The 12,582-nt window shown below is 45.1% G+C and overlaps 1 protein-coding gene across 2 annotated transcripts in view; it reads right to left on the bottom strand.

Moving 5' to 3' along the window:
- LOC144771567 (high affinity choline transporter 1-like) overlaps positions 1 to 10,462 on the bottom strand; it is a 132,280-nt gene extending 121,818 nt beyond the window's left edge. For both annotated transcript variants that reach the window (XM_078655961.1, XM_078655962.1), the window contains exon 1: positions 10,112 to 10,462. In XM_078655961.1, coding sequence (XP_078512087.1) covers positions 10,112 to 10,289 — 178 coding nt within the window. In that variant the 5' untranslated portion in view covers positions 10,290 to 10,462. The remainder of the gene's footprint in view (positions 1 to 10,111) is intronic.
- Between the last annotated feature and the right edge of the window lie 2,120 nt (positions 10,463 to 12,582).

The raw sequence follows: 12,582 nt of genomic DNA, 5'->3' as shown, positions 1-12,582 counted from the left end.
GGCTCAGTCTGCTCAGGAATGCCCTTGCTGACTCACCATGGATAAACAAATAACGTTTCACGTTAGGAACGCCTTCAGTTTAGTGTAGAAGGCCACCAAACATATGTCCTTCCCTTCTTCAAATCCTGCTTGATGTCCGGCATTTTTGTATTCATAGCTAGAGTAGATGTTTGAGTTGTCATCTTCACCTCTTTTTGTTAGATGGACTAAAGAAGAAGAATCGGCCTCATCAGTAAAGGCAGTGCAAACATCCTTGGGCCTCCCAAACCCAATGCTCTATTCTGGTCCTACGCTCCAGTCAGGAGGCTATGAGTATTTTTCAAATCTGACTGGAGTGCCAGCAGTTCCTCCAACTCAGCTGCCATCCAGACCTATAAAACCTTTGAAGGAACTTCTGCTGGAATGCTAAGCACTCACAATGTAGTGTTCATCCTGAGTTTATCAAGTTTCTCCTCCAGTAGTAGCATAGCGTCCACCTTGTTTCTCCTAAACCCTTCTACCTGTTTCACTTCTCAGCTGTTCAACTTTCCTAAAATCTCACCCTGCTCTCCTTGATTCCAGTGCCCACTCAGCTGCACAGGCTCAGCTAGAAAAGGACTCTAACTTTTCTTCCACACTTTCCATAGTGGACCCAATGGAGCAAATATTTTTTACCGTGATCTAATGCTTTATGGATAACATAAGGGCTTATTCTCCATTTGACATCTGAACATTAGTGGGAGGCTCCACCACAAAGTGTCTTTTTTTTCCATTTCTAGAAGAGGATTACTATGGGGTAAAGGCATTTTCTTTGGGCGTTTTTTCCTGCCATGTTAGTTCGAATGAGTGTCTGGAAAAAAAGCCATAGTCTAGTTAAACATAAAGGCAAAGTCTGACCCGAGGTTGCACATGCCAGCTCTCAGTATGTCAGGGCCACTATACGGGGCAGCAAATTGGGACAGAATATCTGTCTTCCATTCTAGATTGTCTTGGGCTCTCACAGAAGGGTGGAAAGTCTGTCTCCACCAGCCCTGTGCTCCTCAGGCTTGTTCCAGTCCTGCCACACCCTCCTCCAGTGCTGTCCCAGAAGGCCACAGGTTCGGTTGCGCTGTGGTGTACACTGGCCTCCATCGACTCCGACTTGGCTTCTGTTACACATTTCCTACACCACACGAGCCATCCCTCTACCTCTCACTCTAGAGGGTAGACATGGGAGATTTACACCACTGGCACCAACTAGCACCCTTTCAATGCACACCTTCAATCACTACCTCAAGCAGCAACAAAGCTGCCTCTGCAAAAGCTCCATCACTGCCATACTGCAATGCCAGTATCCTCCAGGCGGTCATTGGTAGTCATCCGGCAACAAGAGTGACGTAACAGGCAGATCAACAGGATGCCAGGTGGCTGCTCCACAGAGTCACTGCCATTTTGGGGCTTGGCCATAGAGGACCACAAAAGCCACCATCTTTGCCATTGGATAATCATTATGTATTGGCAAAAAAATTATATTCCAGGGTTGTTTGAGCTTACATTGAATGCCATGATGTCATGTTTTACAGAAACAAGAAGAAACAGCGGAGAGACAAGTCCTGGATTAGTAAATGTTTTCCTCGTATTCTTCTTCACAGTCTCCTGGAACGGAGACTGTGGAAATTAGTAATTGGAAGATAGCCTATTCGGTCAAGTTAAACTTACAGGGAATCAGTTCCGGATTCTAAGGCTGGACTTCCGGGTCAAGAGCAGAAGCAGTAGTAAAAAACCTGCCCGTACACTAGCTCAGGTGCCTGGCAACATTCCTCTTCGTGTAGGCCATTTCCGTCACCAGCACTGTCTCTGCACTTCCTGTTCCCCTACCCTTTCTCTTCTGAATTCCCCTTGACGTTCCAGTCTCTTGAACTTATTTACTGAACTTGAACTTACCTTGTGGATTCAGAGGAGCTTGACTTACGTATCTCAGCGTCGGGGCTTTATTCGAGGCACCAGGTTCATCTCTATTTATCCGCATTGAACAAGCAGTACATTTATTGTTGAATGCAGCACATCACACGTTGCTTACATGTGTTATGAGTACAGCAATTAGTCCTTGTTGTTTTCTTTTCCAAAAGTACACACTGACTGTTTCTGTGAAGGTCCTGAGCTCGGTGTCCACTACTTGTCCCTTCCCTCCCCTATTTCTCCCCTCCTGGTTCCCAATTAGGACATTATTCCTCATTATTTTAGTGGGAATGGGTAATTAAGTGGGAATCTCAGGGGACCCCTTTCGGTACAGTCACTCCTGATTCCTAAAACCTGACACAACACTAACCACAGATTGGGATCAGTAATGTAAGAATACTGCTGGTTTTACGTACAACTTTGATAGTGCAATGTGTGTCTGCGAATGTATGTCCTCCTCAACACTTGCATTGGAAATTCTAGGTATCTGCCATCATGGCAGTAGAGGTTGTTTTGCAAAAGTGGCTGCCTCCGTCTTAGAGCTGCATTTGATGGTGAACAGTTTGGTGTCCAACTGGATAAAAAATTAAAAGAGGGTAATGGCCCAGGTGTTATCTACACCTGCCAGGGACAGTGTAGGACTCTTAAAAGATGAATTAGCTTCTGGTCACTGCCCAGATGGGCATCCTGTCAGAGGAACAGAATGCCTTCCCACACCCAAGACCTTTGTCTCAGCTCTGAAAGCAAGTTCACACCTCATCAAGAAGCTATTCAGCTCCTGGGCGACCATTGGAAACTCAAGCAAATGGGCTTCTAAAGGCTTTAAGCAGGTAAAGGTTGACTTTTTTAAAGTACCTTTTGTAAAATATTTAGCACAAATCTGACTCTATCAATGGATTGGGTTTGTAATATATATTTTAAGAATCCACAAATCGAACCTTTTAGCTGGTTCTTAGGTGGAGTTAACATTATTTAGTGATAATATTAACTCCCATTCCTTTCCTAGGGAACAGCTAATCCTTCTACAGTGACAATAACTTTTGGGTTTTGTCACTCAACTTTTACATGCCCTACATTCAAATAGCATGCACACTGCCATATTTGGCATTAAGGCTTACATAGACATAGACATGGCTTATTAATATTTTAAAGTAGGATTTAGGGCCATATATCAAGCAAATTCGCATTCGCAAAGGCCAAAATTCGCAGAATTTCGGCCTTTGCAAATGCAAATTTGCTACATGGTATGTATGAAGCAAAATCTGGTGCAAAATAAGGAATCGCAAAATTTGCGATTCCTTATTTTGCAATTGCATTTAAGGAATCGCAAATTTTGCGATTCCTTAAATCTAATGTATGAAGCAAAAAAAAAAATTGCAAAATGTCCTTAAGGAATCTCAAATTACCACCAACTTCTAGTTGGTGGTAAGTTGCGAATTCCTTGAAAAATGTGATTTCTTAAAAATCGCTATTTTAGAATCGCAAATGGGTATCTTGATACATATGGCCCCAAGTCCTGTCAAAAGGGCTAATTTGGAAAACCAAATTTGCACAGCCAGGTTGCTGGTGGCAAGCCTGCAGTCGTCTTTTACACTGTCAATCTAGTGGTGGCACAATGGGTACTGCAGTCCACCAGTGACATTTAAGTAAAGAAATCTTTAGGATAGTAAAGGAGTTTACCTCCCCTTCCTTGAGTGTGCCCTCCCATTCTCACACCGAAGCTTGGATTAGCCAACTTCGGGTCTTTTTCATAAATAAAATGAAATCCATTCAGGATTCTTTCCCTGATGTTGGCTTTATTTCAGCTGCTAGTCAACTGACCACCCTTCCCTCATCATTGGAAGAGAAAGGTCCTCTTCTTTCGGTCTTTACTCCTATGCCCTCTGCTACCTCTCTTGACCTTTTGTCCCGGATTCAATCTGGCTCGCCACTTGATCCCTGTCCAGCGAAATGCTTGGGAAGAGTAGCGCCTGCAGTTAACATCCTGCTTAATCCGCTGCTCAATCTCTCCCTGATCTCGGGAGAGGTACCTTTGGCTTGGAAACATGCTTTGATATTGCCGCTGCTCAAAAAGCCTACCTTGGATCCCCTTGTTCACGCTAACTATAGGCCGATCTCCCTCCTCCCTGCTCTGGCAAAGGTGATTGAGAAACATGTGCAGCTCTCTATTTCCAACTTTATTGAGAGCAATAACATCTTACATGATTCTCAATCGGGCTTCCGTGCTAATTTGAGCACGGAGACAGCCCTTCTCGAGATCACCGATGCCATCAGAGAGACTCTTGACTCTGGGGGTAAGGCTATTCTGGTTATGCTGGACTTGTCGGCGGCTTTCAACACCGTCCCTCACGACGGTCTCCTTTTAAGACTCTGGGAGACCGGTTTTCGTGGGACGGTGTGGAACTGGTTTAAGTCTTTTTTGACCGGCCGCCGACAAGTGGTCTGGGCACCTCCGTTCTCCGCTGAAATGCCGCCGCTAGAGGTGGGGGTCCCCCAGGGGTCTATCCTGAGCCCCACCCTTTTTAATATCTATATGGCCCCTCTGGCGGCGGTAGCGGAGTCCTTTGGTGCCCGGATCATATCCTATGCTGATGACACCCAGCTCCTTTTTACGTGTAATAAGGGAGAGGTTTTTGATGGTAGTCGGATCAAAGAATGCCTGGGCGCGGTTTTTGACTGGTTTCGGCGGTACAGTCTGAAATGCAACTCCGATAAGTCGGAGTTGCTATTTTTCGGATGTCCGCCGGATCCCAGCTGGAAGACATGGTGGCCTCAGGACATGTTTCTCCTGATGTTGCCTCCGCAAAAGCCAAAAACCTTGGTGTGTTGTGCGATGATGGCCTTTCTTTCAGACCCCAGATCATCGGATTGTCTGGGAAATGCTTTGGCATTCTGAAAATGCTACGGAAGTTTCTTCCATTGCTGTCCGTGCAACATAAAAAAATCATTGTTCAGTCTCTAATAGGCTCGCGTTTGGATTACGCGAACGCCCTCTATCTCGGGCTGCCCAAATATCTGCTGGCTCGTCTGCAAATTGTGCAGAACTCTGCGGCAAGAGCCATTTTTGGTCTTCTGCGTAGGGCAAAAGCCTCGGAATTGCTTAAGAGACTGCACTGGCTGCCTATTGCCAAAAGAATTACTTTCAAGGTTTTGACCCTTGCTTTTAAGGCCCCTCATTCGATTGGCCCTAAATACATTGGGAAGCGCATGGCCTTTTACGCGCCGAGGAGGACTCTACGGTCGGCCTTGTTGGCCAAAGCCGTTGTTCCCCCCATTAGACGTGCCCGGATCGGAGGTCGCTCCTTCCGATACTTGGCTCCACGGTGCTGGAACGAGCTTCCTGTCTCCTTAAGGAAAGCCAACAGTCTTCTTTCCTTTAGAAAGGAGTTGAAGACCTGGCTCTTTTCCTTATGATTTCTTTCGGCCTCTGCGAGTAGCTGTGTTGTGTTCTTTTCTTCAGTTCTCTTTGCCAAAGCGCCGGGACACTCCTAGGAGTAGCCGTGCGCTATAAAAGAGACCACATAACATAACATAACATAACATAACATAACATAACTTACAGACTCAGGCCCTAGATACATTTTGCACCATATACAAAGGACTTTTAGATAAGTTAAATATGTAAATCTGCAGTATAGCCATTGGTGACATGTTTTAGGGGTCAGAGCACATGGGGCCTAGTTAGGAGAGTCAAAAAACAACAGTATCAGTCCAAAGAACTCAGTTGACTATGCAAAAAGAGGCATTTTCCTATACCTTGGTACTAACGTTTGCTATCGAAAAAGTAAAACCTTTCCTCCCTGAAAGCAAATTTAGAACTGCTGTTCAAGTGCTCATGTTCTTGACAATAGTTGCAACACCCTGCGCACAGACTCCCTATTTGCTTCCCTCAGGGGCATCCTATCCTGCAGTAAGCATCATCAATGAACTGATGAAACATGACTGTATCAGCTCCACCTGATGGAACTTCAGAGACACCCTTTGCCTGGCCGCACCATCTTCAAAACCAGCTGCATCATTAACAAAGCAATCACGAACGGCGTCTCCGTTTACCTGGCTGACAAGATCACCTCCTCCAGTGGCTCTCAGCACAGCCATAGGCAGGAAGAAGTGCAAAAAAAGCACACGCAAAACAAAAAGACAAAAAACCAAAGCAGCACCCAGGATCTGGAATGGCATTCCTGTATCCTCAGGACCACACCAATCCTGCTACAATTTAGGAAACAGCTAAAAACATCTCTCTTTCAAGATTTCTACATCAAAACAAAAGCAACAGTCCACCTCAGCTCTCAGAACCTAGCATCCCCTCAAGTTATTTACTGACTGTATCACTGCTTTTGACCTTGTGTACGGCTCCACTGCTTTTAAGGTAGGTCCATGCTACACATACATCACATACCTACATCCATGTATTATGATAGCACACAGAAACAAGGACTGACAATGCCAAACGCTTATAAACACGTGTAAAGATATTAACAGAGTAGAAGGCAACACACAGTGACAGGTTCATGTTGACACTGTCAGAATAATAATACAGCATTTGTTGTTAAATGTTTTATTGTCATTTGAAACTGCAACACATAGGAAAGGCAGTCGATATATCTATTAATTAAATAAAGAATAACCTATTGTAGTTAGAATAATATGCAGATAGCATATATGCAGATGCACCAAGTGTAATATGCAATTCATAATAATAACTGGATGTGAAAAGAGTTCAAGAGTCACAAGGGGCGACGCCCTGAATCAGTCACGAAGGCCCTTGATTACCTAATAAAATATTTCAAATAATATAATACTATTGGCACTCGGCTTATGCTTTTTTTATGCACAAACCTAGGGTAGTAATATATATTTTTGTTCAGAAACATAGTTTTGATTTTATTATCTAGATATATTGTGAGAAATGGTCTAAGATTAAAAAAAAAATACATGGAAAGATAAAGAAGAAACGAGTTTTGTGTTTAACCCTATGTGGAAAGCGCCATTATTCATTTAAAGTAGAAAGAAAAGAGTATGTTGAGATGGATTTTAACGATTACGTCAAGGTCGAGAATTAGCTGTTGTTTATTTACCACATATAGGAATATTTTCCAGGTGTTGCACATGTTGAACTTGTTTTGTGAGTCAAATAAGCGCGGGCTGATGCTACTTTCCTTTGAGCTTCTATATGTTAGGGAAGCTTGAAGCACGGGCGCCAACGCTGTGCCTGCCGTGTGTGTTTATGGGGCTTGGTGACATATTATTGAAAGTCAAAACAAATGACACGACGAACGGGTTGGGGGGTGGTGGGGTAGTGCACGATACACGATAAGCCATTTTGTAATGTTTAACGCATATCACGCACACGGCACGCAGCAGCCGTGTATACGTCACGTCCCGACGCACGAGCGCAGTGTAGGTACCACAGGGGCATAAGAAATGCAGATTTCTGTCACAGAAAGAACATGGGCACTGGGCACTACAGCTCGAACAACACGTGTGCAAGTTCCAAGGTTTCCCCTCTCACAAGCAGAATGGGCATCACCTGGGCACCAGCAGTGCAAGCTTCACTCACTGGCAGGTAGAACTGGCACTGCATGGGCAGTTCAGTGCATGTTCACTCAATCACACTGACAAATGCACACATACACACATGTCCTTGGGTATTAGTGTGGGAGTTTCTGTACGCATGGTGCCGCAATGTCTGTTTTATGAGGGCATGGGTACCTGTCTGTGTACTGTCCTATGTGTACAAGTGCACCAGAAATCTCACTGACTCTACCCAGCCATGCAATTCTGTCAGTGGTATAGGTGGCATGTATGTGTCTGACTCTTCCTCAGCTCTACATGCCTGCTGAGCTATGCCTGACGTGACTGCTTGGCAGAGGTGAGTCTTGCATCTACCTGCCACTAACTAGCTCTATGGACCTTTCACAGGTGCGCCTGGCATGCCACTGACCCTACAACAAACCCGTAGTCATTGAGGGGTGCCGTGCACCTGACATGTGTCTGTCCTTGTGCCGGCCCTGCCGGCCCTACCAGCCCGTCAGAGAAAGGAATAGCAGGTGTTATCCTTCTCAGCCCCATCTACTTGTCAAGGTGTCATCCGATATGTGACTGACTTCTCCAGCCAACCCAGCCTTCCAGACACATGTCTAACAAGTGACAGACTCTGTGCCTGCCCTACTGGCACTTCATATACAGTTCAACAAGTGACTGACTCTGTCCCAGCCCTACTGGCACTTCATATGCAGTTCAACAAGTGACTGACTCTGTCCCAGCCCTACTGGCCTTTCATATGCAGTTCAACAAGTAACTGACTCTGTCCCAGCCCTACTGGCCTTTCATATGCAGTTCAACAAGTGACTGACTCTGTCCCAGCCCTACTGGCCTTTCATATGCAGTTCAACAAGTGACTGACTCTGTCCCAGCCCTACTGGCCTTTCATATGCAGTTCAACAAGTAACTGACTCTGTCCCAGCCCTACTGGCCTTTCATATGCAGTTCAACAAGTGACTGACTCTGTCCCAGCCCTACTGGCCTTTCATATGCAGTTCAACAAGTGACTGACTCTGTCCCAGCCCTTAAGTTTGTGTGCCTAACCTGGTTCAAGCTGCATGACCCCTATAGGCCTTTCGGCAGTGGTCCTGCCATCGACAGACGGACGTTATTCAACACCTATGTTTACATAGAATGCGAATGCCTCTTCCCCAACTCTACTGCCCTGATAGGCCCTACACTTGACTGACTGGCCTGATCCTGCTTACCTCAGAGGTACGTCTGGCATCTGGCTGGCTCTGGGGCATCCCTATGGACAGCACAGAGGCAAGAAGAACAATAAGAGAGCCAGTAACAGGCATTCACGCGTTTTGTGACCCCCCACCCCCCCCACACACACACACACACACACACCCCATTCACGTCTATGTCTAAAACAGCGGGCCCTCCCTAAGACAAGTCATTCCCCATTCATGCCAATGCCTTTTGCTAACTGTGAATTCGCAATACAACATGTTTAATGCATCACAGTTAAAATCAACCAATGGCTGATGAACGCGATGACTGGCACTTATAATCAACCAATGACAGAGCTCAAAATACATATACCAAGACCAGGATTCTCCTCTCTGTATACATTATATACGATCTTTGAGACTTCTAAGACCGCCTGCCACCCCTAAAAATGGCAAGAAAGTAGAAAAGGAGGCCACGAAGTAAACGCTTACCTTAGACATTAAAATACAGATACCATATGGAACACAGTGCCACGAGACAGATGTTCATCGACACTTCTGTCCCTAGGTACCTTATCTCAGTATTACTTCAACGCTGCTACTTCTTCGAGTCTTTACTTCGACTGGGTGGGTTTACTGCCCTAAAATGAGTACTAGTCTAATTTGGTGCAGGAGACGTATTATATAGATCAGTCGATATCATTGTTGGTAATGGTCAAGACGGGCCGGCTTTAGCGCTGGTGGCGCCTGGTTCAACAATCTTTTTTGTTGCCTCCTCCCCCCAATACCTCCTTCTCCATGAATTCCCTCACTACCACTCTCCAACAGTGCACCTCATCTCCCCATGGCCTCTCTCTGACATACATTTCATTATGTATAGTGCTACTCATAGTTGACTCGCACTCAGTTCTGTGATCTGCATGCTACACATTCTTTGCAGCAGGCACATTAACCCTCCGGGCTACTTTAGACTGAATCAAAGTAGAGACTAGACAAAATTCCAATCTCTCATCAGTAAGAACGAGACTTATCTTGGCATTTTTATTGTTGCCTGAAAACCGCTTGACGCACAAGGAAGTTCAAGTGCTTTTAAACCAATAGTTATTTTTAATAAATAAACAGCGCCCCCACGAAGTCAGCGCCAGGTGCGATGCACCGGTCGCACTGCCCTGTGGTAAAGTCGGGGTAATGGTGAGGTAGAAGTAATGGTAATCAACAGTCTATATGTCAAAGTAATTAAAGCAAGTAGGATTCATTGCTTTCTAATAAGATATGGTTCTCAGAGTCAAATAATGCGTTATAAACAAAGCAACAAGGTAGGAATGTCGAGTGGAGAAGCAAAAAGAAAAAGAAACACACAAAGAAAAACATAGCACCAAATAAAAAACAGAACTGACTAAAATGTGATTTTGCTTAAACGATTATATCGTAGGACAGGCTGTTTGTGTTACTGTAAAATTGCCAAAAACACTTACCCACAGTTGTGAATAATCCGACAACAAAGTTCATATTTCTTCCACCCACAATGGCGATTTCAGTTTGGTTTTTACCTTTCTTTTCCTTCTTAGATTTCCAAGCAGCCCAAACCCCAGTTGCCATAGTCAGTACATAAAAGACAATCACGGCTACCAGACCTGGGATGTTGAGAGCCATTTTCTGCCACTGGCCCCAAGAGCTGATTTGCAGTGGGTCAAGCTTCGGAGCCAAATTTCACACACATATTAAAGTTTGGGCAACCTTGTATTTTGCTAGTCGGTGAAGGACGGAATTGTCTGTAGCGCTGCGACTCCAGGTCTGCACTCCTCGGCTTCGGCACACGCTCTTGGCTGTCCATCCCAAGCTACTGAAAGAGAAGAGCTTGGCATCCTTGGGGCAGTAGTGCTGGTGCCTGTTAAACATGGAGGCGGGGCAAGACCTTTATGGGCTGCTGAATGCCATCCAAAAGGCACTACAATGAGGTTCCTGTTATGTGTGGGCTTCATCTGTGTGCTTCCAGCCACTCATGTGAATTCAACAGCTAGAAAGTCAAACTCCAAAGCTTGGGAGCAACACCAAAGTTTGATGCCAAGATTTCTGGCCTCGTTTGTAGTTATTTAAAAGGTTCACACTGGAAAGAGCAGAGCAATGTTTCGTCTGACTGCCAACACTTTAACAAAGGCTGTATGTACTAAAAGGGGGCGCACATTCCGGATCATTGGCACCAAACTAACAAAGAAATGCTGGTTGTGTCCATCAGAAAGTATTCGGTTTGAAAGACCACGGGGCATATTTATAAGAAACAGGCGGAGCGTGGTGTAACACCAAAATTGGTAGTGCCGCGCTTCGACAGTTTCGAAACGCAGGGATGCGCCATACTCACAAGAATACAGCGCACCCTTGTTTTACCCCTAGCACTGGTGCTAAAAAAGCTGCCTAGCGCCAGCGCAGGTACCCTATTGCCATTTTGTTTGGCTGCCTGCACTGCAGGGACAATTGTTTGTTCTATACAGGAAGGGACACCTTCATGCACATAAGAAATCTTTACAGGCAATTTACTCTATCTATGTATGCAGCACACGTGGAAAGAGCATAATACGAGGAGAAATAAAACATTTCTCCTTGTATCACCTGCTTAGGACCATGTGTTCCCTGGAGGTATTTTTGGTACTACCGCATACCTTGTAAATATGGGGCAGCATCAAAAAGCACTTATCTCTGGTGGTACTCTGGGGCAGCTGCTCACCGAGGGCTCTTCACTGGACAACAATTGTGGACTATGTACTATGCACTGGGGACATTCCTTACCGGAGGGCACTTCTCGCTCTGGTGCAACTGCTCACTCAGGGCTCTCCTTAACCTGGAGAACACTTGTGGATTATACACAGCTCACTGAAGTGCTGCCTGGTTCATGTCCATATATAAAGACTTGCGTGGTAAAGGAAATGTGTGGTAAAAGTATTGCGTGGTAAAGACTTATGTTGTAACGACATACAGCCTCATTGGGGCATCCTACCAAACCCACAAAAATGACAAACAGGAGACGGAGGTGAAGGTGAGTTGTGAAGGACCATGAAAGTGTCAGGGTGGACTACAGTAGAAAAGGTAAAATCATTCTTGAAACTCTTCAAACATATCCTACTATTGCTGTCATTGAGTTGTATAAACAGAGCCAGAGAAAAGCTGTTGATAAATAGGTGAGTAGAGCCCTTGTCATAAACTTCACCTGCAGGTTACACAGTCCAGTCCCACTCAGAGAGGTCAGAAAGTCCAGGGCCTGCTGGGTTGGTCTGTAGATAACATGCAGGTCACTTGTTCTGATGACAGTAAGATGGCTTTGTTGGTTTATTCACCTACTGAATGTGTATATGGGGTAGTCTGGATGAAATCACATTAACAAAATTGCATTACCTTACAAATAAGCTGTCCTTCCAGTGCTAGGAGAAGCTCTACTGAGGTTAGGAGTTACTATAGCATCCTACAGGTGAGTTATGCAGGGTAATGAGAGGTGGATGTATGACGTTACAACGCATGCTTTTACCACGCATGCTTTTACAACGCATACCATTACAACGCATAGCGTTTTGGGGTGCTGGATAGTGAATAGTTTAATTTACTATTCCAACTCCAGTCCCCATGGACACTAGGGAAGGTGTTGGATAGTAAAGTAAATCTATTCCCTATCCTAGAGCGCCCCCCAGCGCAATGCGTTGTAATGGTTTTCGTTGTAAAACCTGCGTTGTAAAGGCACTACGTGGTAAAAGTTGCGTTGTAAAGGATGTTTCCCTGAGGGGTACACTGAAGCATGAGCTACAACATGATGGGAGGTGTTCATTCCCAGCTGTGTAACTCAAGTTCCATTTTACCGTCTTGGCTAGCTGCTGAGATATCGAAGCAGATACATACAGTGCTGAACATCCAATGTAAGGCCCATCGCCAATAATTGGCTCCTCTTTACTTCAAATGCAGC

Source organism: Lissotriton helveticus, chromosome 8 (assembly GCF_964261635.1).
Source record: "Lissotriton helveticus chromosome 8, aLisHel1.1, whole genome shotgun sequence".
NCBI lineage: Eukaryota > Metazoa > Chordata > Amphibia > Caudata > Salamandridae > Lissotriton > Lissotriton helveticus.
This window is presented reverse-complemented; position numbering and strand designations above follow the sequence as displayed.